This window comes from Patella vulgata, chromosome 2 (assembly GCF_932274485.2).
Source record: "Patella vulgata chromosome 2, xgPatVulg1.2, whole genome shotgun sequence".
Lineage (NCBI taxonomy): Eukaryota > Metazoa > Mollusca > Gastropoda > Patellidae > Patella > Patella vulgata.
In genome coordinates this window covers 81,198,901-81,224,088 of record NC_065880.2, presented here as the reverse complement: position 1 = coordinate 81,224,088, position 25,188 = coordinate 81,198,901, and the positions used below count along the sequence as shown (strand labels likewise).

The 25,188-nt window shown below is 36.1% G+C and overlaps 1 protein-coding gene and 2 long non-coding RNA genes across 3 annotated transcripts; 2 read left to right on the top strand and 1 right to left on the bottom strand.

Annotated features, from left to right (window-relative positions):
• Window positions 1-7,673: 7,673 nt before the first annotated feature.
• Window positions 7,674-17,225, bottom strand: LOC126810386 (uncharacterized). The gene is made up of 7 exons (XR_007675195.2): window positions 17,192-17,225; window positions 16,850-17,038; window positions 16,450-16,725; window positions 10,824-10,956; window positions 9,756-9,888; window positions 8,977-9,065; window positions 7,674-8,537 (listed from the first exon to the last, which is right to left on the bottom strand). It is a non-coding gene; the product is annotated as an uncharacterized LOC126810386 (long non-coding RNA).
• LOC130010687 (uncharacterized) lies at window positions 14,221-15,151 on the top strand. The gene is made up of 2 exons (XR_008785969.1): window positions 14,221-14,362; window positions 14,865-15,151. It is a non-coding gene; the product is annotated as an uncharacterized LOC130010687 (long non-coding RNA).
• A 2,278-nt stretch (window positions 17,226-19,503) lies between the features above and the next one.
• Window positions 19,504-25,188, top strand: LOC126810371 (serine/threonine-protein phosphatase 6 regulatory ankyrin repeat subunit B). Its single transcript, XM_056098534.1, has 2 exons — window positions 19,504-19,727; window positions 21,348-25,188. Exons 1-2 carry the CDS (start codon window positions 19,672-19,674, stop codon window positions 24,595-24,597), a joined length of 3,306 nt encoding a protein of 1,101 aa, XP_055954509.1. The 5' UTR covers window positions 19,504-19,671; the 3' UTR covers window positions 24,598-25,188.

The following is a 25,188-nucleotide window of genomic DNA, read 5'->3' as shown; positions in this document are numbered from 1 at the left end:
TTTTATTTTGAAACAAATCATTCCTAACACGTATTTAAAATACTACACACAAATACTGATTAATGGAAGATATCCAGTTTTGTGTTTTAAAGTTTTTTGTACTTTGACGAAATCATTATTAACACTGATTTCTCCTTAAGTTCATGTACACAACAATGCCACGTCTTACTTCTGATGTAGTTGTGTGTTACTGCTGCTTTAGTTCCTATACACATCAATACCACGTGTTACTGAAGCGTTAGCTGTGGTCGTAGTTCCTGTACACAGCAATATCACTTGTTCTTGATACTTTAGTTATAGTCGTAGTTCCTGTACACATCAATGCCGCGTAGTACCGTTGCTTTAGTTGTAGCCGTAGTTCATGTACACACCAATACCACACGTTTGTGCATTCTACACACAGTGTTTCGTTTTATTAGACCTAATCCCACTCAACACTGCCGTAGTGAAAGTAAATTTCTGTTCAAAATTCTTTAAACAGAGCTCCAATTAACTAGTGCATAGCAGAAAATTGCAGAAAAACTAATTGCGTGACAAACGAGGCTATCAAAACGGCTACAATGTAAACATTGCTGTTTGGAGACGAACAATACTTTCACCGTTTTTATACGTCCACAATTTCATGTGAACACTCTACAGGCCACAATTTTTTATCCGATTTCAATGAAACCTGAAATATAGGTTTACCACCCTAAGATCTCGGTTCCTTGCGATATTGGCATGTGTCGGACTGTAACCTCGTGGATTATCGCCCCTGATTGTACGAACAATCACGTTTTTAGCTTGTGAACACTGTAGAGGTCGCAATTTTTATCTGATTTCGTTTAAACTTAAATTTGTATGTTTATAACCCACTGATCTCGGTTCCGGACCATAAACTCCTGAATTATGGCCCCTGATTCTACGAAAAAAACCGCGTTTTTAGCTTGTGGAACCCTATAGAGGTCACAATTTTTATCTATTTAAAAAACCGTTTGAATATATCACCGTTACACCCTAAGGATGGTTGAGTTCGAATTTCGTAAAAATCGGACTGAAACTGACGCACAAAATAGCCGCCCCTCGTTCGCAAATATATTGTGTCAAAATATTGTGTACCAGGGTTGTGGACCCCCTGGAGATCACAATTTTCATCTGATTTCGATGAAACTTGAAATGCATGTTCATAACCAAAATATCTTGGTACTTCCCATTTTCATACATAACTTCTTGAATTATGGCCCCTGATCGTACGAAAAATCGTGTTTTTAGCTTGTGGTCGCTCACCATTATTATCGATTTAAAAAAAAAAACGTGTGAATATATCGCCATTACACACTTAGATCTTGGTTCCTTTTGATAGAGGGACCACGTGGCTAAGTTGGTAAGACGCTGGCTCGCTAGCCTGGAGGTCGGGTGTTCGATCCCTGCATTGGCCGAGAAAGTTTATCCAGATTTTCCGGCGTGGTTTCCCCTTGTCAGTGATGCAGGATGGAGGGCCTGACAAGGACAGCTGTCTAGTCGTCCGGATGGGACGAAAAACCGAGGTCCCGTGTACACAATGGCGTGCACGTAAAAGATCCCTTGGCAGTTGGAATTCGATATAAGAGTAGGCGATAGTGCCGCTGCCCGGGCAAATTTTCCCTCATAGCACGCCCGTCTTCATTAGCCTAGGTTAGGAGCAGAACAGTGGGACGTTAAACCCCATTTCATTTCATTTCCTTTTGATAATCGCGGATACCCGAACTTAACTTCCTGAATTATGGCCCCTGATTGTTCGAAAAATCGCATTTTTAGCTTGCCGATTCTCTAGAGGTCACAACTTTTTCCGAATTTAAAAACCGTTTAAATACATCACCATGAAAATCAAGATTAATAAATCTAAAAAGATGATTTAGGAAAGTGGAAAAGATGGGTTAGGAAAATATCCAAAATAAATGTTAATTTACATATTTAAAATACAAATTTATTTCCATTTTTCTAGGATAGATTAGTTTCTTTTCGGTATATAGTACTTTTTCGTTGTTTGATGGTTTCTTAATGTGCTTTAACAGGTAATTCCAAACACAGTGAAAGGATTATAAAACTCCATAAATATGTATTTTAATTGTATTAAACGAAAATACTTTATTTTTAAACCATAACGCGAAAGTAATGGTCTTACTGCAGCCAATATTCATTTCGCTTTACATTTCAGGAAATGTGTTTCTCAGAAATTAAATTACACATTTTAGAATTTAATGTAATATCTTCCAATTTAAAGCAAAAAAAGTCTACGCAAACCAGGTCAGTTTTTAATTGTAGGCTACTAATTGTTGAATTCGTATATTTATTTAGAAATTCCAATAGTTTTATGGATGGGTATCGCTGCCAATATTAAATGCTCTGCGACAATTTCGTTTCCATTGATTATATGTAAAAAGTACAATGTCCTAATACCCATAAAGATGAAGTCAAAATACCTCTAAGGCAAGAGTTGAATGTAAAACGTCAAATGTTAAGTGTTAAATGACAAATGTTTTGTCCTAATACCGATAAAGATGAAGACAAAATACCTCTAAGGCAAGAGTTAAATGTAAAACGTCAAATATTTAGTGTTAAATGACAAATGTTTTGTGGGAAAATGCTTTTTTTTTGACGTGTCTACATTTAACATTTCTCTCATTACATTTTACATTTGCGCTCTGCCACATCCCATTTGTCCTTCACGCTTTCTACATAGCATTTTTCGTACAGCATCAACTTTCATATGCAAATGTAGGATATCACGTGACTTATTAACATATACGGAAACCTGGCACACTATAAGCCAGAACAAGGATATTCACGACACTATATGTGTGTGAAATAGCTTTATTTAACGTCCGCTTCCACCGAGGTGATATCGCAGACAATTACATGTTATATATACATAGTGAAATATTTACAATGTGATTAGTGGAAAAAAGGATAATTAGGTTTTTATATATACGTACAGAAGACAATAGATAACAGGACGAGACATGAGATAACAGATGCAAAGAATAACGAAGTGCCAGTAGACATTGATAAACAGACGAATTTGTGACAAAACAGACATGAATATGGACAAACATTTAGACGAGCACAAACATTTACAGACATGCACGCAATACGGACATTTGACAAAGCAGATATGAATTTGGACGAACATTTAGACACGGTATATATATATATATATATATATATATTTGGGTCGTTTTCGTCGGTCTGGTCGATTTGTCCGGTTGAATGGCAGGACGGTGCAACTCTTCCTTGCGGCTTGTTGGTGAGTGTATGGCCTGGTCCATTCTTCCATTAGAAACTAATAATAAACTAATTAGGAAAAAGAAATAAAAAAATGGTAAAGTAAAAGTAAAAATAAAAATAAAATAGGGTAAAGTAAATTAAAGTAATAAATTCAATATGGCATTCTTAATCGTAAATAGTTAAAAAAAAAAACTTTATTTCAATTTCATTTGTAAGTACAATACAACATTATAAGAAATTACATGGATGTACAATCAATCGTTATTTAAGTATATATTTGATATAATATAATAATATGGGGTGCAAGGTTGTTTGCGTTACCCTCTTTTGGGGACATTATTGCGCACCACCCTGCTTAGGTTAATTTAATTGGTTTGTGCAGGGCGGAACGTTTCCCTCGTGGGGACCTTTTTGCGTCCCGCCCTGCTCTGTGTTTTTAATTAATTAGTTTGGTTGCCAGATGGGTTACGCTTCTCTGTAGGAGACATGTTGCGTACTACCTAGCTTACGGATATCATTTTATTTGTTTTGTTAAAGTTTTATTAGTAGTGTAGGGCGGTTGGCGTAGGTCCTCTTGGGAATCTTTTAGCGCTCAGCCCCACGAGTTTATTTTAATTGATTAGTTTTATCATTATATGTGTTTGTCATACCTATTTCCTCAATGAAATCCCAGACAAGCTGAGATGTCCAGTATCTATCGTCTGGCGGTAGAGAAAGGGGAGAATTGAGACAGAGTGTTCTTCCATCATTGATTGGCGTTCTTTCTTAAGTTGATTGCAGTCGATTAGTAGATGTGAAGTGGTTGCAAGATGTCCACACGGCCATTTGATTGGTATATAGGTGTAATCTATTGTTTTAAGCCTCGTGATGAGTTTGCATATTATGATTGAAGGATGATTAATGTAAACCTTGTCTACACGATTGCTATCTATTTGATAGCGATGGGTGCATTCTTGTTTAGACGGGATTTCCATGCATTTTTATACGCCCACATGGAAATGTGGTCGTATATTGCCGTCGTCCACAATTTCTTGTGAACACTCTACAGAGTACATTTAGCATCTGATTGTTTTGAAATTGATATATGTTGTTTGCATTAGTGAGATGAAGAAGCCTATTTAATTTCACGAACTTCCGTTAATTTCTTCTGGAGTTATGGCCCTTGTTTCACTTTTTTGCACCTTGTGAACGCTTTAACGACAAAAATTATCAACCGATCTATATGAAATTTATATGCATCATTGAAATCAGTAAAACAAAGAATCCTATTGAATTTCAGCAATTTTTGTTCATTACATGTAGAGTTCTGGCCCTTGTTTCACTTTTTGAATCTTGTGAACGCTCTAATGACAACAGTTATCATCCGATCTGTTTGAAATTAATATTTTGAATGCTCTAGCGACAAAAGTTATTATCCGATCTGAATGAAATTTATATGTATCATTTAAATTAGTAAAACGAACAAGCCTATTGAGTTTCAACAAATTTCCGTTAATTACATCTAGAGTTATGGCCCTTGTTTCACTTTGTTGAATCTTGTGAACGCTTGAACGACAAAAGTTATCACCTAATCTGTATGAAATTCATATGCATCATTTAAATTAGTGAAATAAAGAAGCCTATTGAATGTCAGCAATATCCGTCAATTACTTCTAGAGTTATGGCCTTTGTTTTACTTTGTTGAACCTTGTGAACGTTCGAGCGACAAAAGTTGTCATCCGATCTGTATGAAATTTATATGCATTATTTGAATTAGTAAAACGAAAACGCTTGTCGAATTTCAACTATTTCTGTAGATTACTTCCAGAGTTACGGCCCTTGTTTTAGTTTTTAGAACCTTGTGAACCCTCAAACGACGAAAATTATAATGTCATATGTATGAAATTGTCTATTAAATTCCCCTAATTACCTACAAAAGAATAAATATGTGACAACTGTGACAGTATTGGTTCTTAAATCGGGTTCTTTGATGACAACACTGGTATAACTTCAAACAATGGTTTTATTTCTTCTTTTTCACATATACAACAGTTCTACTACATTACTTATATAGACCGGGTTTTTCGTCTGGTTGCCGTCTTGTTCCCAGCTCGGCTCTCTGGCCTCGACTGCTTCTCAAACGGTTTGTCTGATCTTTTAATTACTGGGCCGAATCTATGTCCAGCCTTGCAGTCTCGATACCACACCCATGCACCGTAACCTGATTGGTCAGTATCCGGTCGGGGAGGGTTAATAACCTGGACGGACATATAGTTATTGGCCAATCAACTAATTCCAGGTATTATATTTCGGATTATATTATGACCGGGATTGGCAGCTGGTCATTATATAATAACAGATTAAGCTTCCCGTGCAGATTGCTTTACTATTCAAGATCTTGCGTAACTCGGGATAGCTGTGATGATTAATGACTTCCTAACGACCTTTGTCTGTCTGTTAGACTTATCATGTTTACTGCCATCTTTTGACCACCTGTGATCTGTCTGCTAGCCCTGTGATAAGATTGCTAATTGAGTTCGTGAGGGTATGCAATTATATATCCCCCCAATTGTGTAACATTCCTCACATTGCCAAAGAAAAGTTATTTTGCATAACTTTTTAAAACTGTTTACAATATTAATTACAATATGAATAAAATGGAACTAAAAAATAGAAAAAGAAAAGAAGATAAACATTTGTAAAATGTATACAAAAATGTTTAAAAAGAAACAAAGGAAATGTAAATGAAACACACAAATTTAAAAGTTATATATGCATTTGTAAAATGTCATAATATCCAAAATTGTCTATAAACAAAAGGAAAATGATAAACACACGAACGTAAAAGTTATATATACAACACCCGTCACACACGTGGGTCGATGCAAAAAAACAAAAAATCAAACGAGATCCTGGAATCACACAACACAAACTACTCTAATTATTCACATATATGGTGGAGTCTGGAATCACGAACACAAACTACTTTGCACTCTGGAACCACGAACACACACTATTCTAATTATTCACATATTATGAGGCACTCTGGTCTGATGTTCACACACGCAGATAGATGCGCGAATAAGGCGCAAAACACCATCCTGCAAGCCAACTGTAGGGAGAAGTATGCTTCTTTATTCACTACTTCACTTGCTAATTGCAGGGAAGTACAAAGAGTATTCGTCTTCTTTGACCGCTACTTCGCTGTCGTAGCTAACTGTAGGGAAGGGTACAATTGATGCCCTTCCTCTTTTACTTCTACTTCTTCTGTTCCAGGTTCCGGTTCCGATAATGGCGAGGGGTTAGAATTTTCCCTGCTTTGTGTAGATCCACTATTGGCATTATTTGCCACCATTTGTTTTGCCCGGTAGTCCTTTCTTTTTTCATACCGTTTGGCCAAACGGTGTTTACTGACATGTCGTGCTATGAAAAATATAATAACCCCTATCCCTATAGTGATCCCTTGGCAGCTGGTCATTATATAATAACAGATTAAGCTTCCCGTGCAGATTGCTTTACTATTCAAGATCTTGCGTAACTCGGGATAGCTGTGATGATTAATGACTTCCTAACGACCTTTGTCTGTCTGTTAGACTTATCATGTTTACTGCCATCTTTTGACCACCTGTGATCTGTCTGCTAGCCCTGTGATAAGATTGCTAATTGAGTTCGTGAGGGTATGCAATTATATATCCCCCCAATTGTGTAACATTACCCTTGTAGACCACCATCGGACGATTAAGCTGCTGTGGGCGTATGTTTCGTTGCCTGGCAACCTATCTTTAATCTTCTCTTTTGCTATGCTTGCAAATTCCTGACTGCTATATTCTAAATTGTCTATTTCATTTAGTGACAAACCCTCCTTCGCCAGCTTGTCGGCCTGCTCGTTGCCGAAGATATTGACATGAGAAGGGATCCATGCAAGGATCACCTCCCTCCCACTGTTTTTAATTTTTTTTTATTGTGGTCCCTGACTTAGTGGATTATGATCTGCCTGTTTAGATTTGATGCTACTCAGGGAGTCAGACAGGATTACAGCTTTTTGGTGTGTTTGCGTAGCTAGCCATTCCAGTGCAGTTTTGATGGCCATCAGTTCCTTGGTGTACATTTGAAATGTTAACAGAAAAACAGAGATATAATTCTAATACTAATAAAAATTTTGTTATACTTTGCCCCCCCCCCCCCCATCACAAAATACAAAATAGCTATTTAATTTTTGTCTTTACCCGAAAACAAGAACTGAGAAAAGAAAGATCCCTACCCCATACCCCAAAAATATATAATTCAAATATATCTAAATTTAATAACATCCAAACCAAGCCCTAATTAGATTAATTATGCACTAAATTGAAATACTTTCAGAAACTGTAAAGTGCTACAAAGTCATATTACAAGTGATTTGTGAGGCATCTAGAAATAACTAGCATACACAGAAAACTAACAAAAGAAAAATGCACTATTTTGCAGGCGTAATAAAATGATGTAGAACCTTTTCCTCAAACAAAATGAATATTTTGTACATAAAAGGAGCAAAGCATCAAGATTACAGGATTGAAAAATAAAAAAATATCAGAGAAAATCGCAAACATTAAATAATATGTACAAACTATATATAAATAATCACAAGTCAAAAGCAAGGAGGAGCCACTGTGGTTCAGTGAGTGCATTGGCCGAGAAATTTCAACTGGATTTTCCGACATAGTTCCCACACGTCAGTAGTGTAGGACATGGCAAGGGATAATTGGGTATAAGCCCAGAATTGAAACTACCCCCACTGCGTTTACTTTAAAGAACCCTTGACAATTGAATTATCTGACTCAATGACAGACCCTTCTGATCCAATGTGCGTGTGTTAACCATTCGGCCCTCCTGGGTTCCCTTTAAGCAACCCTTGACAGTTGAAATATTTGATATAAGAGTAGGTTGTAGGGCAGAATCACCATAATAACACAGAAAAGTAGGATATTAAACCCTATTTCATTTCATAAGCAAGGGAAAGTCACCTTAATGTAGGTCAAGGTTTTTTGTAATTCTGGGTATATTTGATCTACATTTGGTTTCTAGACTATGCCTATTAAATACTTTATGATTTCCGACCAAATTCTAAGTGATTTATATGTCACTTTACATTCTATATTATACATAAATTTCTGTAGAGAATTAAAATCTAATTGTGTTTGGGATGAATATTTAACAGTAAAAACAAAAAAAAATATTCAAAAATTGGGTCAAATGCATTCTTTTCCAGAATTATAAAATAAATTGATGCTTGGGATCTCTTGTTGTTATCATACATCAAATAATCTTCCAGCCTAAAAAATAAAAAGTAGGCAATAAGAATACTTTCTTACTATTTATGGTTCACAATGTTTAAATAAACAATTTATTTTGCCACATCGAGACTGAGTCTCTATTTTGTTTCATCTTTGGGTAACACTTATTGTGTCTTGTCCAGTAAGACCCAGGCAGATTATTATATTTTATTTCCATCGACAACAAATTGGATATTACCTATTAAAATCTATTTGAAAAGTAAAATATTGTCCATTTTTATACTGCTATTTACTGTAAAAATACACATAGGGTCTATCACAACTTGAAGAAAATCAATGGATGTGATTGTCAAAAATCAAGAATGCCAAGACTTGAATAGGAGAGTCCTAGGCATTGCCCCAAGAAGAATAACTAGATTACCAATCAAGTGTATAGAACTAGTTGATGATTAAAAATACAAATATGTATGTTACTTACATTTTACCTGATTATCAAGCTCTGTGAGAAAAAGTTTCCATAATATGAATAGCCATTTCCAACTGTCTTGATCTTTCTGATGTAGTTAACTGAGAAAAAAAAACATACTATGTTTTAGTTGACTTAAATCGATTCAATATTTAAATAGACGAAAGTTTTAATTTAATTAAATTGTATTGTAATGTGTTGGTTTGCTTTGTCACAGATGAGACAAAATGAAAAAAATAAAATGAAATGGGGTTTGGCGTCCTACTGTTCAGCTTCGACTGGGCTAATGAGGTTGGGCATATGCCATACAGTGTGCCACGAGAGAAATTTTGCCGGGTACCGTGACCCTAAGGCCTACTCTTGTATCAAATTCTAACTGCCAGGGGTTCTTTTACATGCACACCAATGTGTACACGGGACCACGTTTTTTTGTTCAATCTGAACGACTAGACAGCTGTCCTTGTAAGGCCCCCCGTACTGCATCGTCTTACTGCAAACCAGCGACCTTAAAATATGCAAACCAGTGTCTAACCCACTTGGTCACCATGGGTCCCCACAGATGAGATAGTCATATCTACATGTATCTGGACATAAGTAAGATTCTGTCTGTGCACATACATGTACGTGTACAGTTTTACTATACTAAACTGAATTTTAAATTTCAAAATATTAAAATGAAATCGAGGTTTATGTCACATCAGCTCCAACCGGGCTATATTGTGCCAAACACATTATGGTGAGATTCTAAAATACCACAACAACAATCTTTTCTATTAGAATTGAACACTCACCCTCCAAAAACACCTATGAGAAATCATAGGTGCTCAAATCACCATTTCTTCAGCTCTTTCTTTTCCCATATTTGGGTTTTTTGACTTATTTTATTATATGATCTTTGATTTGCTATGGCATCTAATATGGAAACTGAAAAATATGAATATGTGACATGTAATTAACTGTTTAAGATACCTTACCATATACAAACTGTGTGATATCTAAAACCATTTTAATCCCGAAGATCTTACCTAAACCGTGAAAATCTGTTTTAATAACCCTTGTTTGTCATGTGACTGGAGAGTCACAGTAATTAAAAGAGAGCCATGTGGCTTAGTGTGTAAGGCACTGGCTTGCTACCCGGGAGGTTGCGGGTTCGCTCCCAGTGTTGACCGAGAAAGCTCATTTGGATTTTTCAGCATGGATTCCCTGTCTAGTCGTCATGGTGGCTAAGTGGGTAAGACGCTGGCTCGCTAGCCTGGTGGTCGGGTGTTCGATCCCTGCATTGGCCGAGAAAGTTCACCCAGATTTTCCGGCGTGGTTTCCTCTTGTTAGTGATGCAGGACGGAGGGCCTGACAAGGACAGCTGTCTAGTCATTCAGATTGAACAAAAAAACGTGGTCCCGTGTACACATTGGTGTGCATGTAAAAGATCCCCTGGCAGTTAGAATTTGATACAAGAGAAGGCCTTAAGGTCACGGTACCCGGCAAAATTTCTCTCGTAGCACACTGTATGGCATATGCCCAACTTCATTAGCCCAGTCCTCCGTACTGCAATGTCTTACTGCAAACCCGCGACCTTAAAATATGCGAGCCAGTGTCTAACCCACTTGGCCACCGTGGTCCCCCACAGATGAGACAGTCATATCTACATGTATCTGGACACAAGTAAGATTCTGTTTGTGTACATACATGTACGTGTACAAATTTACTATACTAAACTGAATTTTAAATTTCAAAACAATGAAATGAAATGGAGGTTTATGTCACATCAGCTCCAACCGGGATATATTGTGCCAAACACATTATGGTGAGATTCTAAAATACCATAACAACAATCTTTTCTATTAGAATTGAACACTCACCCTCCAAAAACACCTATGAGAAAGCATAGGTGCTCAAATCACCATTTCTTCAGCTCTTTCTTTTTCCAGATTTGGGTTTTTTGACTTATTTTATTATATGATCTTTGATTTGCTATGGCATCTAATATGGAAACTGAAAAATATGAATATGTGACATGTAATAAACTGTTTAAGATACCTTACCATATACAAACTGTGTGATATCTAAAACCATTTGAATCCCGAAGATCTTACCCAAGCCTTGAAAATCTGTTTTAATAACCCTTGATTGTCATGTGACTGGACTGTCACAGTAATTAGAAGAGAGTCATGTGGCTTAGTGTGTAAGGCACTGGCTTGGTACCCGGGAGGTTGCGGGTTCGCTCCCAGTGTTGACCGAGAAAGCTCATTTGAATTTTTCAGCATGGATTCCATGCCTAGTCGTCATGGTGGCTAAGTGGGTAAGACGCTGGCTCGCTAGCCTGGAGGTCGGGTGTTCGATCCCTGCATTGGCCGAGAAAGTTCACCCAGATTTCCCGGCGTGGTTCCCCCTTGTCAGTGATGCAGGACGGAGGGCCTGACAAGGACAGCTGTCTAGTCATTCGGATGAAATGAAAAAACGAGGTCCCGTGTACACGTTGGCGTGCACGTAAAAGATCCCTTGACAGTTGGAATTCGATACACCGCAGTGCCGCTGTCCGGGCAAAATTTCCCTCATAGCACACTGTGTGGTGTATGCCTGTCTTCATTAGCCCAGTTCGGAGCAAAACAGTAGGACGTTAAACCCCATTTCATTTCATTTCTAGTCGTTTCAATGGAACACAAAACCTGAGGTCCCATTGGCGTGCATTTAAGCCGATAGTATGGTAGTTGGAATTTGTTGGCTGTAGCACCCGTGTCACAGTTCGACTGCTAGTTTGCGATACCCACTCGATATGAATGAGTGGTGATTGGCTAATGAATTCTAAAATCAGACGAATGCTTCGGCGAAGCGGACACACCACTCAAATACAATTCGGCCAAATATATCAAACATGTTTGATTCGGGCGTATGTCAGTGGATAAACTAGGTGAAGTTTAGCGCCAATTGATTCAGCCAAATCCTTTGGCTAGTTTATCCAGCACTGACGATTTAAGTTTGTACTTTCTTTATATGCAAATATCACATTTGAAAGAGGCTGTAAGCCTTCTTTCTTTATATGCAAATATCTTATTTGAAATAGACCATTATTATGTGATTCCCCACTTGAATGTGACTAGGAAAAGGGTCGCCTGTCCAGCCTTGTGGGTTTTCTCCGGGTCCTCCGGTTTCCTCCCTTTCCTAAATACCCCTAGGGTGTATTCGAAACAGTGTTCCGGTGCAGAGAACGTTCACGAACACATTCCCGTTCTCAAATCCCACACTACTTCATAGCTAGTGTGAGGGAGAACAAACATGGTCGACGTATCGATAACTGCTGAGAAAACAGCATCATGGGTGCATTTATTAATTTAATAGTTTAATACCGTTCGAAAATTAGATGTAGTATGTGGCCAGTATAACATCAAGTAAGTTAGGTTGCCAGGCAACGAAACATATGCCCACAGCAGTTTAATCGTTTGCGCAGTCAACAGGGATTGTCGCATATTCATTCTTTTGTAGGTAATGTGGGCATTTACAAGAAAATTTCATACAAGATTATAATTTTCGTCGTTTGTGGGTTTACAAAGGTCGACGCATCGATAACTGCTGAGAAAACAGCATCATGGGTGCATTTATTAATTTAGAAGTTTAATACCGTTCGAAAATTGGATGTAGTATGTGGCCAGTATAACATGAAGTAAGTTAGGTTGCCAGGCAACGAAACATATGCCCACAGCAGTTTAATCGTTTGCGCAGTCAACAGGGATTGTCGCATATTCATTCTTTTGTAGGTAATTTGGGCATTTACACGAAAATTTCATACAAGATTATAATTTTTGTCGTTTGTGGGTTTACAAAGGTTCTACAAACTGAAACAAGGGCCTTAATTGTTGAAATTTGACAGATTTTTTTGTTTTGTGTTTTACTAATTTAAATAATGCATACAATTTTCATACAAATCGGATGATAATTTTGTTGTTCGTGCCTTCACAAGGTTCGAAAAAGTGAAACAAGGGCCACAACTCTAGACATAATTCACAGAAATCGCAGAAATTTAATAGATGTCTTCGTTTCACTAATTTAAAAGATTCAAATGAATTTCACAAAGTGAAACAAGGGCCATAACTCCAGAAGAAACTAACAGAAATTATTGAAATTAAATAGGATTCATCTCATTAAAATAAACAACATATCAATTTTAAAATAATCAGTTCTGTAGACAATGGACAAACCTACGGACGAGAGCGTATCAAAAGGTGATGTAATCGTCATCCAAAGAATTGAAAAGGAGTAAAACGGTGTCATAATTTATCAAAATTATGCTTAATAGCGAAGTAAATACTAAACAAGTTATCGTAACAGATTGTATGAATTTAATTCATCTTGTTACCATGGATACCGTTCTCTCATGTTCGAGACTCATGAAAGTGTTTTCATGTTCTTCAGCCGTTCTCGAACCTGCGCAAACACTGTTTCTAATACACTCCTACGGTACGCGCAAGCAAATCATTCAAATAAAATTGAACAATATTAGCCTCGAAATTACCTAGCGCCAGTAAGTATAAAGGATCTATCCGACAAACACTAACAACAACTCTAGGTTGATTACATGTCATTTGGGACTCACATCATTTGGGACTCGCGTCATTTGGGACTCAAAAAAATATGACCACGACATTTGGGACTCTGGTATACGTCGTTTGGGACTCGGGTTAACGACGTTTGGGACTCGGGATAATTTATTAGAAATAGGCCAATTCAAACAAAACACGAAAGAAAATATTTATTAACATGAAACACGTGGTTAGTAAAAGGCTCAACCAAACGATAAAACATTAGTTGCACTTACGGTTCTTTGATAATCATCGTTCCTCATAAAAGTTTTATATTTATTTAAAACGAATAATATGCTGATGAATTTATTTGAAAATGACCTACACAAAAAACAAAATAAATATTTACACGACATGCAATCTTTTTTTACAAGCCCCTAGAAATTGTTAACGATAATCCGTGAGCTGCACGTTGACATGCTTGTCGTAGATGGCAATACCAATTGATAAATTAGTGCGTACAAGGCAAAGTTTTTTTGTGGAAAATATAAGAAATGGCAACGATCAAAGCGGGATAATTAAAGCTGATTAACTGATAATCCCAATGTTATTACAGTATGTTCAAAGAAACCTAACGGTTCTTTGGTGGATGAGGAAATATGTGAGTTGTCAATCATCGAGAATGGCGGCCGTGTGTTATACCGTTTCACGAAAAAACATTAGCAGTGGTCTGTCAATCAAGCTCGTTTACTATTTATAACGCAAATTTTTCGTTTCGGTTAAAACAAAATATACGTCCATTTTAATTGGCCGAAGAATGTGCGACTAATAGAAATATGGCGGGCGGACAAACTGACCAAACAGTATATTTCGAGGTATTTGAGGTAAGCTAATTTAATATTATATCATAACTGCATGTGCATACTTGTGTTTCTGTGTGATTAAATATTCAAAAAATCATTCTTAGGATACAGCCTCGACACCAGTCAGCCCTGAATTGCAATGTTTGTTTTGTGTTCTGGGCGCCATTTTGAAAAAAACTGACATGACCTATATAATACAATCCAGCAATAGTGCAGTCAATTTCCTTTAAAAGGGAATCCGAATTTGTTAATTTTCTGCAATATCACTTCGGTGGTAGCGGACGTTAAATAAAGCTATTTCACGTACAAAGACCTACAATAAAATCCAGGTGAATTGGGAAAAATATTAATGTATTTTCTTATTGAAGAGTAGCTATTTCAATTTGTAAATGCCCAGTCATCTTAGACAAATAATAATTCCAACTTCAAATCAGTTGTATTTATTCAAATCATACTATGAATAATTGTATTTTTCCACTTGCATAATAATAAAAACTTGACTTTTATTATTTTATTTCTTCAGGCCAAGAACATGGAAAATTGGTAATTGCCTTGTATCACTGCTAACTATAAGGCACAGGGAGCCTTGGGCAGAAATGATAATAATATGGTTCTCAGATATGTTACTGTGTACAGACTGAACAAAAAATATATATACACTTGCTATTACATGTACATTATATCATTGGCAATAATAAGATCCAATTTTAGTTTTTAGTTACACACTGTTAACCACCAATAGATGAAAATAAATCATAAAATGTATTCAGCTCGACGTAAGACTTAAATAAATAGATACAGTTGGTTTAACTTGAATAGAAGTTTTAATTATCTATGCTGCATATATGCATATATCACCTTGCAGCTGAATCACATTACATATCTTTTTAGTTGATGTTCATATCGTCTTACGTATTTGTCAACATCAATGTGACCTTGTTCTATGTCACATTAGCCTATTCACGTTACCACGAATTTACTCACCACACCCTCGCATAGTTATGTATTTATTGTTTCACTTGACTAAAGAAACATTTTGTAGGAATGTATGCTTTTATAGATTGGACACTTGTTTGCAATATCATTGTCGGTGGAAACTGGCACTGTACCTAAAGAATGACTGAACAAATAGCGGAGACGGGGTTTCAGCCGGCTGATTTAAATTATTTCTTTAAATACAGTAAAGCTTGAAATATGTCAGTTTTCCCTCTTTAGAATGTTTTTGTAAATAAGTTTTTATTGTAGTTTCCGTGGCGTATTCCCAATAAGCGTTAGAAACAAAGATATACACCCTTAATCCCGGTGCCGATAAATGTTGGGTTGTGTGGAACATGCTAACAAATCTCAGGTACGATATATGTTTGATTCTGGTTGAGAACAGCATGAGAGCAACATGATTGTTTTCATTGGAGATGAGACGCAAATATTCAAAGGGGTCAGACAAACTCTAAACCAACCGCGTTCCCTTCACTGAGTCCCTTCAAAGGAGGCCCTGTCTGTCTACCTGTGGAATAACATGCATTTGTATCTGTTAAATTTGTGTGGTAGACAGATTGATATTATTTATATAACGTCTTACCCCAAACAAATTGCAAAAGAAACCATGAAGTTTCTGAGAGCGATATTTCGTAATTAGTGTGCTTTAATGGTGGGAGAATAAATAATTAAATTTTTCAAACACAAACTGGTCATATATAAAATAGCATTTTCTGACAAGACCAGCGATAATCTCGTAAGATATGACTTTTACTATGTCTATTAAATGGTTTTCGACGTCTCTTCAAGGTCACCGTCTTGCGCCAAAGTCGTGAAACGCACCGTCGGGGGATTTGTTGGGGCCTGTCTCCCCCAGAAAAATTTCAAGTCGGTCTTGCCTGGCCGTGAATACGGCAACCTGAAAGTGGTCGATTTTAATGTAGACATCTGAACTCCAATCAACAAATCAATCAACCAGGCTGTTGTCGTTGCATTCAGACGTGTCACCGATGAAACAAATATGCCTGAAACAAATGTCGCTGTTAGTGCGACCCATTTGTGACAATTTCAAGGTCCCAAATAATAGTCCTTTTTTACTATTAATAGTAATTCAATCAGTAAGTGCTATTTACCTTATAATAGTCGTCTTGGCTTTTACCCGACATTACACAAAACACCAATGGTAACTGTCGGGTGGTCTCTCCAGTCTTAATGAAGGCGTGTATGGAAAACAGCTGAGACCATGGCTTGTTCACCACCCGAAAAGTTGCATCCATATACCAAGTTTTTGCGCGTGCGAGTAGTTGCATCTGTCTATCAGTACAAAAAATGTGATGGCACCTTTCCCCAACTTTTACTCTTTTTTGATAAAATCCCGGTGCACTATGATCGATGAAATCTTCGTCAAGCTAAAACAAAAAATAAATAAAAAAGTACATTTAAGTACATGTTAATAAATAAATAAAATTGTACATTTAATTACATGTTAATAAATTCTTATATACATGGGTATTTAATTGCATGAGTACTTACGCTTGACGACACGTCAGTGGGATCTTTTGGTCGCAGAGTCTGTCGGGTTCTTTATAGCGACCTTACAAGTGCTGCAATGTTTGGTCTGCTATGAATGGGTTCTTCTGCAGAACCGACACTGGATAAAACTCTCTCCGCTATTGAGGAACATGCCTTGGTAAAAACATTTCCTTTGGCTTCATGCTTTGCCTGTAATGATAAGATAAAACATATTAAACTACAAATATATTATTGGTTTATTTATATTTTATTTATTTATTTATATATTAAATTCATTTATTATTATAGAGTTAACTAGGTTAACTAGAGTTAATTATGCAGAATTAATATAACACAACATACACAGATGGCAATAGAATGAGACAGTGTTCAGAAAAGGGCGGAAGAAGACTACCTGTCCTACTTGATTCTAGGACATATATATATCATGGACCTACTTGATTCGACCAATTTAATACAAGGAAATGAATGGCATAGTTTGTGTCAAGTGAATTTAGTGAACTTTAAACCCCATTTACTCGCCCGGCGCCCTCTCTCTACAGAGATAAATACTTTTCGTGTTACATACAATAACAATTATTGGCCATTATTAAAAAAATATATTAAAAGGAAATGAAATTCTGTTACCTGTTTTTCTTTGTGTAGTACATGCTAACATTGAAAGTCTAATATTAGGCCTACACATTGATGACATTGATATAAAAAAAAGGCTGATTTGTTTGTTGTTGTTTTTTTCTTTTACAGAAATAAGATTACATTTCAACTAAACAACTAACACAAAAGTTAGTATCTAGCTATAGTCCATGTCTGGATATACATTTCTCCTTTTGCCCGAACGTCTATAAAAATCAAAGATGGCGGCCAATAATTGCAACCGGGTATTACTATAAAATCAAGACAGATTCTTACCTGCTGGTCCTAGTCGGGGGTTTCTTTCAATTATAAGTATTTGAACAACGGTGTAGCGCCGATTACCTAATAATAATTAAGCACGATTTCAGAAAAATTAAGACAGATTCATTAGATTGCTGAATTAGCGGAACACTTTTAGAACACATCAAAAAAATTTTCTTTGTGGCGCCATTATATAAATAGACTTCCGGTGCAGTCAGTGGCAGTAGTTCTAAATCTGACTGTTTTAACCGAACGAATTATTATATACATAGAAGCAATATATACATGCTAAATTAAATACACGGTTTTATTTTTTGTAAAAATTTACAAACCTGCGGTCTGGTATTCTATGTGACCATTATAATTTTTTTTAAAATATCACGGCTAAAGCACCCTAGCTGTTGATGCTAACTTCACTACATCTATCTAACCGAATGTCGCTGATATAATATCAAAGAAAGAAGTTATCGCAATGACTAAAGTATAGATACTTCTTCTTAGTTAGTTGTATTTTACGTCCGCTTCCACCGAAGTGATATCGCAGACAAAAAGTATAGATAACTTGGAGAACCATTATATCAATAAGTCGATTATGAGATACACGTGGATGATCAATTAAATTTGATTGGTTACTTTTCAGTTAACCAATACTGTCCAATTTCGATTACATCAACCAATTACATTATTAAGAGTTTTACTCATTTTTTTTGTTCATTGTACATTGAATCAATTTTTGAAAACACCAGGGTGCTGAAAATCACATGTACACTATATATTCATTTGATCTATCAGTTTATTGGGTCAATAAAAAAAGACAGACATTTTAACTTTACAGACAACTTAACATCAATTAACATTCAAGTCTGTCTGGCAATTGTCTGATTAATTGGTACTCACACCCTTCCAGTGAAGAACAGCATGTGATTTTCGAGATGTGAATTAAGCCCTTTATTACTTTTCTTAAAACTTGACGACTCCCGAATTCAGACTTTGTATGGAGTTTTTTTTTTAAAAAGAAAACAAATCTTGGAAGGTACACATTACTTGTGTTAATGATATGAAAAAAACACAAGATTTTATAAATCGACACAAGTTTGTGTTAATACAATGCAAAACAACACATAACTTGTGTAGATTAGTTTTAACACAAGTACTTGTGTTGACATCCAACACAAGTGTTTTTTCAGTGTATATTAAATTACATACTTTAGCTGTAAATATACATTTCGTTTACCTAATCACACAGGCATGTTACACTCTTCATTTTAAATGCATATTGTTATACGAGACTATTTTCATAGGCTAAAGATGGCATCGAGAGTTAATTAATGTCGAATTTATAATTTTGACCGAATTGCCGATCTTATTGTTCCTTTCGCGGAATGTACGACGTATTTCAATTTTGTCCCTATGTTTGACTGAAACATTTTCCCTGGCGTTTACAGTTATAAAGCAAGACCCAGAGCTGAACAAAATAGATTTACACACTGACCCCTTTGTTCTGACTGGGGTGTTCAACTTACTTTAAGTTCAAAGTTTAATGAACACTCTGTAGATCTATTTAGCTTGATATATAAACAAAAAAACAAAAAAAAAGGAAACCAGCTAATACAATTGTAGCATGTATGAATCCACGTTATAAAATGATCAGTCAATATTATACTTTCATTTTCACTTTACATTCTAAGAATAGTGTTTCCTAGAAATTGAAGTACATAGTATTAATTATATGGTTATGAATAGAATTTTATGAAATCATGTGTGTTTGGTTATACGAGACTATATGTTATGTCGTAACCAGGTGTTACAGGTGACTGTTTATGGTAGGTAATACGAGACTACTGGTAGGTCTAAACAAGATTTGCTGTAACCAATTTACCACGGTATAATTTGACTTATTTACATTGTGTTCAGTTTAACGTGTTACAATGAGTGGATGTGAACCAGAGGAATATTGGCGCAAATCACAGAGATACAGTCAACAGTAAGTTGGTCATTAATGTTAAACATGTACCAATTGTATCACTTAAAATATTCTATTATACATATACCAATTGTACCATTCGATTATACTGTATACATGTACATATAATGTAAACATATGAACTGCTCTAAGCCCCTGCCATACATCAAATGACACAACACATATACACATCAAATAATAATGCTATTAACACAACATACACAAGAAATAATAATGCTAATATCTCTGAAACAGAACTGTTTTGTGATTATGTGTTAGGCTTGTAACACGACTATAACATATGATCGCAAAATTGCTATGGTGGTACATTCTATTTGGCCATAGATCACCATTGATTTCCACATTGACTTTAATGTTAGTTCCCGTCTCTTAGGCCGGCCCTAACTTTGTCCTAAATTTTCGTTGGGTAGAACACTTTCTACCACAGATGGAGCAACATTTGGCAACCCCTTGCTGAAAAGCACGTATGATGTTATTCATGGAAAACTTTAGATACACAAACTGGAAGTAGAGACCAATAAAAATGAAATTTCCGCCCTAGATTTCAACCTAACAAACCTCTTAACATTCATTCGTGGGTGACAGCGTCTGAATATTTTGTAAGCTGGGTCCAATTGTCATTAGCATGAGATTATCCTATCACGTGATATATATAATTGGTACCATGTATGATCATACGGTCATGACATGCTATTTAATGTCAGTCTTTCCTCGACTAAGATTCGGTTTATTATTTTGTGGAGTCGACCCCGTATTTCACCATTTTATTTCTTTAACTCTTATTGTACCCCGCCTTTCAAAGAAAGCAGGGACTATTAAAATGGGTTCGTCCGTCTGTCTGTCCGTCACACTTTTTGGGACATAATAACTCTCCTTTTAATTGAGCTAGAATATGCAACCTAGGTGTAGGTGTTTGTTAGGTCAATGCCTTGGTGGAGTGCGAAGATGAGCATTTTCTGCTTAGGGTAAGCAGAGAGATGACTTGATGGGAGTTCGATGAGGAACATTGTCTGCTTATGGTAAGCAGAGATAAGTCTGCTTATGGTATTATTTGATGCTTAGGGGCACGATAACTTCAGTTATAATTAAGTGAGAGCGATGAAACTCATTATATCATTACCCTGTCTAAGCTCGATGATGAGAATTTACTGCTTAGGCTAAGGAGCGATACGCAATTTGATTTGTCAAGGCTTTGGAACATAACAACTCTGCTTCTAATTAAGGTAGAATGTTTAAACTTGATGTAGATGTTCATTAGTTGAATGTCTTGACTGAGTTCAATGATAAACATTTCGAGCTAAAGCTAAGCAGACCTAAGCAATTTCATTGGTCGATGCTTTGGGACAAGATAACTCTGATTCTATTTGATAGAGAGTAACGAAACTTAGTGTATAGTTGATAATCAGTTTGATTGCTCGATACTTTAGAAAAAAATAAATGTGCGATTAATTAATATGTGTCATCTAATTATTTTGCTATTTCGGCGTATGACACTAGCCTCACAGCTGGCTTGTTCTAATCTGGATAACATTAATCGCCTTCTTTCGTTTTTCAGAAAGCTCTCTTGTGTTGGTGTTTTGTTGCATGGTAACCTATCTTTAACATTGATTGTAATTGCAGGTTAAGAGAGGCTGTAAATACAAATGATACAGTTGAGGCAGAAAGAATTCTTCAGGAGTATATGAAATGGGGGTACGACCGTTTGCCAAATTGGATATGGGTAGAACTCTGTGAGGCTGCTCTTAAGAACAGATGTCTGCCTATGGTTGAATTCTTGCTGACGTCAGTCAGAATTTCTAACAACTTTGTAGATGTTGAGACCAATATAAAACTGATAGAGGCGGCAATAAAATCTGATTTTATTGAGGGTGTTAAATATCTCCAATCCAAAGGAATACCTCCGTATTTTGCACATTCAACATCAAGATACAACTGGAGTGCCCTCACTAAGTGCGTCCTAAACAATAGTGTCGAGGTGTTAAAATATCTTCTTGAACTCAAATATCCAGATCAAAACCCCGAAAAAGAGGAAACGTTATTAATGTTATGTTGCCATGAACTAACCATCGACAGTTTGAAGATTTTGTTGAAGAGCGAACTAATAAATACAATAAATGAACAGACAACACATCGTGGATATTCTGCCCTACATTATTGTATAGGCAGAAAGGACAGTTTGTGGAAATATGGTTTAGATAAAAGGAAGCCGGAGAGAGTTCTTGATTGTGTAAAATTATTGGTGGAGTCAGGGGCGGATGTTAATCTAGAAGATATTGATGGGAAAACGCCCATCCAACTGGCTGCTGAAAGGGGTATGGTGACAACGGTAATATATTTGGCAGAAAGAGGAGCAGAAATTAATATTGGAAGCCATCAAGGTACTCTTTTTCATTGTCTTGCAGAAAGTGGCCATATGTCAGATTCGTACGATGAATGTGTTCAGCTATTAATAACGAAAGGGGTTGATATAAACAAACTGAACTTATCCAATAAAACTCCGCTGTATTTAGCAGTTTGTAAAGAAAATGAAGAGATGGTGAAGTCGTTAATTAAATCAGGTTGTGATGTCAATATTAAAGTAGACGACGACATGGAATCTGTATTAATTGTGTCAATAAGAAGCCGTAATACGACTATTGCTGAAATACTGATTCAAGCTGGGTGTGATGTTAACACCCCTGATAAAAACGGTGTTACACCTTTAATGGAATGCATACAAACTGATAACCAAGTTTTAGTCAAACAACTTATTGACCACGGTGCATTTGTGAACGCTAAGGATAACAAAGGATGTTTTGTATTAGAGTATTTGGGTTTTTACTACCATCAGAAAGGTCGATCTAGTTCAGCAGATATTGTTAAGATAATGATAGATGCTGGGGCTGATATACATAAATGTAATAAGCTGTTGTGCACAGCAATAATTGCTGAAGATTATGAATCGGCTTCGATGCTTATTGAACACGGCATCAATGTCAATAAGGTTGGCGGAAATGGGGATAATCCCCTCGCTCTTGCTTCCGAAAAAGGTAAATTAGAATTAGTGAAATTGTTGACGACAAAAGACTGTGATATAAATCACCAAAATCTACGAGGAAAAACAGCGTTGCACAAAGCTATAGAAGATTCGAGATATCATACTTATTATCACGACAAGGAGAAAATAATACAAACGTTGTTACTACAGAATGGAATGAACGTGAATCTTAGTGACGTCCATGGACAAACCGCCTTGACCATGGCAGTACGTAATGGAGAAAGGTCTATTACCGAAGATTTATTGAAAGCTGGTGCCGATATAGACCACTGCGATACGATTCGACATCAAACCCCATTGATAATAGCAGTTACGAATAATGATACTGTTATGGCAAATATTTTGCTAAAAGCTGGTGCCGATCTGAAACCGAGGGATGGATCTGGTAGAAATGCGATACACCTTGTGGCACTCTTAGATGTTACACTGAATTTAGATGTTTTACTTAAATATTCAAATTTGAGAAGTGAAGCAGAGAGTACCCTGAATGCCACAGATTTATATGGTAAAACATCTTTGATGGTGGCAGCAGAAAGAAGACCTAGAGCTATGGTAAAAGAACTGCTCAGAGCTGGCTGTAATATCAACCTACAAGACCAGGGTGGTAAAACGGCGTTGATGTTTGCTATTGACAACAAGGATGAAACTATTTTATCACTTCTATTACAGAATAGTGCCGACTATAATATTTGTGATAACAATGGCCAAACGGCGTTGATGGTGGCGGTTGAAAAACAAAAAGAAATTCAGTGTGAAAATTTGTTGACATTTGATGCATCTGTAAACCATGTTGATAATAATGGAAATACAGCATTGGCGATTGCCGTCAAAATGAATAACGAAAAGATTGTAAATAGTTTACTGAAAGCTGGAGCAGATGTTAATCACGGTGACAATATTGGAGTAACACCACTTATGAATGTAAACAATCGATCGATTTTCGAAAGTTTGATGAAGGCTGGAGCTGATATTAATCAGCGTGATAACAATGGAAGGACGGCTTTGATGACTGCAGCACGAAACTGTAATAGATCTATTTTAGAATGTTTACTACAAGCTGGAGCGGATGTTAATAAAACTGATACACATGGAAGATCAGCTATACATGGTTTAATGGTTGGTCGTGGTAGGGGTCAGAAATGGATAAACTGTCTAAAATTACTTTTGATCAAAAAATGTCACGTCTCTCTTGATACTCCAGGAGAGGACGGAAAAACGTTATTCCAATGGTTACTGGAAAAAAACAATGAAGATCTCATATGGTATCTTGTTACAGAAAATTGTTCTCTCAAAGGTTTGGATCTTTCAAAGGTCAAAGATAAATTTCAATTTCCCGATGTCTTGATGCTTTCTAAAATTCTTTTTGAAAGTGGTGCACCGAAGAGTGAAATAGAGACCATTATTTTGTTATCAGTTTTAAATACTGGTTTTTCGTGTTCCACATATAATCCGATACTGGGAGAATCTGAAGATAAACAACTTGATGAATTCCGTGGTTTCTGTAAATCCAGAAGTTTGAAGTCAAGATGTAGAAGAGAAATCAGAAACTGTATCGGACCAGGAATTAGCAGTAAAATATCTCAAGTTGGTTTACCAAAATATCTACAAGATTATGTCGTCATGAAAGACTTGATACCCGAGAAATACTTTACTCTTGTAATAAACGATGACGACGACAGGACCGATAATATTGCTGGACTAATGTTTGCATTGATGGCATCCAGTGCTTTTCCCATTTATGGTGGATACGATTCTGATGACAGCTATGATGGGAATTATTATTATGAACCGGACTACTATTCTGACAACTATTATGATTCGTCTGACTACTAAAGACTTTATAACCGTGACTTTGGGTGGATCTGACGTATTAGATCAGGTTATCCAGGCTAGGATCAACAGTACATCTTTTATTATCGTGTGTGTAATAGATCATCATTTACTTATATGTTACTTCTCAATTAAGGAGTTTATGTTGCTAGAAAATGTGTGCTGTTATTTTGTGGTTGAAACATTGCCCCTGTGTTACCTGAAGAAACTCAACTTGCTTCTTTAAATAAAGTCTAAATAGTATAGAATTTCTAATTAAACATTTTATAGCAGTCTGAACACAGATATACTCTACTATACATATGGTGATAATACAGCTCTCATTTAGTTTTCGAGTGATGGTTTCGTACAATTTTATAATTGCACAGTGAGTAAGACGTTTGCCGAAACGCCGCTGCCCGGGCAATATCTCTTTTATCAATTCATATATAACCACACAGAATCAATTAGAAGCTTAGTTGTACATAACATTGTTATTGTTTCTTTTTCACATTTGCTTAATTACTTTTTCCATTTCACATTTTAGAATAATTGTATTACTCTTGAATTTTTTTTAAAACTGTTTTGATTTTAAATACATAAAAATATATTTGC